Source organism: Vombatus ursinus, unplaced genomic scaffold (assembly GCF_900497805.2).
Source record: "Vombatus ursinus unplaced genomic scaffold, bare-nosed wombat genome assembly UNPS02014807.1, whole genome shotgun sequence".
Taxonomy (NCBI): domain Eukaryota; kingdom Metazoa; phylum Chordata; class Mammalia; order Diprotodontia; family Vombatidae; genus Vombatus; species Vombatus ursinus.
In genome coordinates this window covers 52,778,418-52,780,410 of record NW_020954585.1, presented here as the reverse complement: position 1 = coordinate 52,780,410, position 1,993 = coordinate 52,778,418, and the positions used below count along the sequence as shown (strand labels likewise).

Genomic DNA, 1,993 nt, shown 5'->3' with positions numbered 1-1,993 from the left:
ACTCCAGTATCTTTGCCAAGAAAACCCTAAGTGGGGTCATGAAGAGTTGGACATGACTGAAAGCAACTGAACAACAAAATGCACTTAATCATTTCCTAACTTGTAATATCCATGCATGCCACATGAGCCTAGCTAGAGGATAAATTCCATAATTTGTTGTCTGGTATGTTACAGGAGCTTAAAAAACACTTGCTGAAATCAGAAATACTTACCTGGTATTGGTACAGTTGCCGCATCAAGGGGCAGGAGATGAAATGGTTCCGATGCATTGCTATCACCAAGGACCCGCTGTGCGGGGAATTCAACAGGGCTGACACAGCCTGCAAGAGGCGCACCGCTATACTTGTCACTTGAGGGTTTCCCTGACGGACCTTTGCCAATTCTTGCCCCAAGGCTTGCTGGAGGGCCAAGGAAATAGGGCGGGGGTTTGAATTCTGCCATCGAGGATCAGGGCTCAGTGTAAAGAGCTAGGACAGAAAAGAGGGAAGGAAAATTTTTAGAGCAAAAATAACAGAATGAAGCTAGGAAATACTTCCTTCCCTCAGCACATCAGGGAGATGTTCTAGCCTCATACTTGAACTCCCTCATTCACATTAAGTATTTGGTACAATTCATTCAACCCAGTTTTGACTGCCCATGCCCTTTCATTCATGAGCCTAAGCTTATCAAACTCCATGAACCTGCTCTATCTCCAAAAAAGTACATTTGCACATAAATGCACAAAATGAGTAAGCAAGGTGAATCAGAGCTACTAAAACAAAGAAGAAAAACTGACCTCACGGGCATAACTAAGACTTGGTGAAATGAGACCCATAGCTGGATATGGCTCTACAAGGATGTATCTTATTCAAAAAGAACAGAGTAAGTAAAAAGGAGCAAGGGGAGCAGAACAGTATATATTATGATCAATTCACGTAAAGGAACCCAGGAGCCAAAGCAGGGAAGCATGATGGAGAACACTCAGCAACCATCAAAATAGGCAAAAATAGAAGCAATACTGTCATTGGAGTATATTATCACTACATAGACATAAAAAAGAGAAAGATAATGAACTAAGGAAATAGATCACAAACTCAGCTCGCTCACGCGTGCTCTCTCTCTCTCTTCCTCTTCCCTCCACTCCCAAAACATAGCAGCTAATAATTTCCTGAGTTGTATTAATGATCCTTTAAAGGTAATCAGTAAGGGAAACTTTTATTCTGGATCTGCTTCTCACCAACAAAGAAGAGGAAGTGGTTGATAAGGTGAAATTATGGGAACCGTGGAGAAATGACCACACTTCCATTTTAGAATATGTGATAATGAAGGAATTCTAGCACAATCTGACATGTACTATAAATTTGGGGAGAAAAGACTTCAAAAGGTTTAGAAAAAGGACATATAGGATCATGTGAACTGAAATTCTGCAGGGAAAATCAATCTAAGAGAAATGGAAACATCTCAAAAAATGAAATTCTGAAAACACAAAGTGAAACACTTCTAATAAGGAAGAAGGGAATGTCTTTTTCAAAGAGACTGATGTTAATGTATATGGAACTCATCAACAAACTACGAATTTAAGAAAAAGTGAATGGAAGATGGAAGAGCAAGGTGATGGAGAGCACATAACAAAGTATGGCCTGTTCCTGAAAGAAGAGATAAGCTATCTGAAAAGATCTGGAGATTTTAGTGATTTATAAGCTCCATATGGGTTGCCAACCCCCAAAGCCAATGCAATCTTAGGCTATACTGAGAGGCCCAGCGTCAGGGTCTTGGTAGGTGACAAGCCCTCTCTAGTCTACCTTAATCAGATCATACCTGGAACAGTATTTAGTTCTGGCTGCCAAATTTTAGGAAGGACAATAAGTGAGAGTGTCCAGAGGAAGGCTACTAGTATGGCAAAGGGCCTTAATATCATATCATATATGAGACTGATTGAAGTAACTGAGGAGGCTCAGCTTCAAGAAGAGAAGGTTTAGGAAGGGAATGATAGCTGTCCTTACAATATTTGAAG

At 40.5% G+C, this 1,993-nt stretch overlaps 1 protein-coding gene across 2 annotated transcripts in view; it reads right to left on the bottom strand.

Moving 5' to 3' along the window:
* The window catches only part of INTS1 (integrator complex subunit 1), a 48,088-nt gene that overhangs the window by 18,179 nt on the left and 27,916 nt on the right, over positions 1–1,993 (bottom strand). For both annotated transcript variants that reach the window (XM_027874541.1, XM_027874540.1), the window contains one exon: positions 213–467. In XM_027874541.1, the coding sequence (XP_027730342.1) occupies positions 213–467 (255 nt within the window). The remainder of the gene's footprint in view (positions 1–212; positions 468–1,993) is intronic.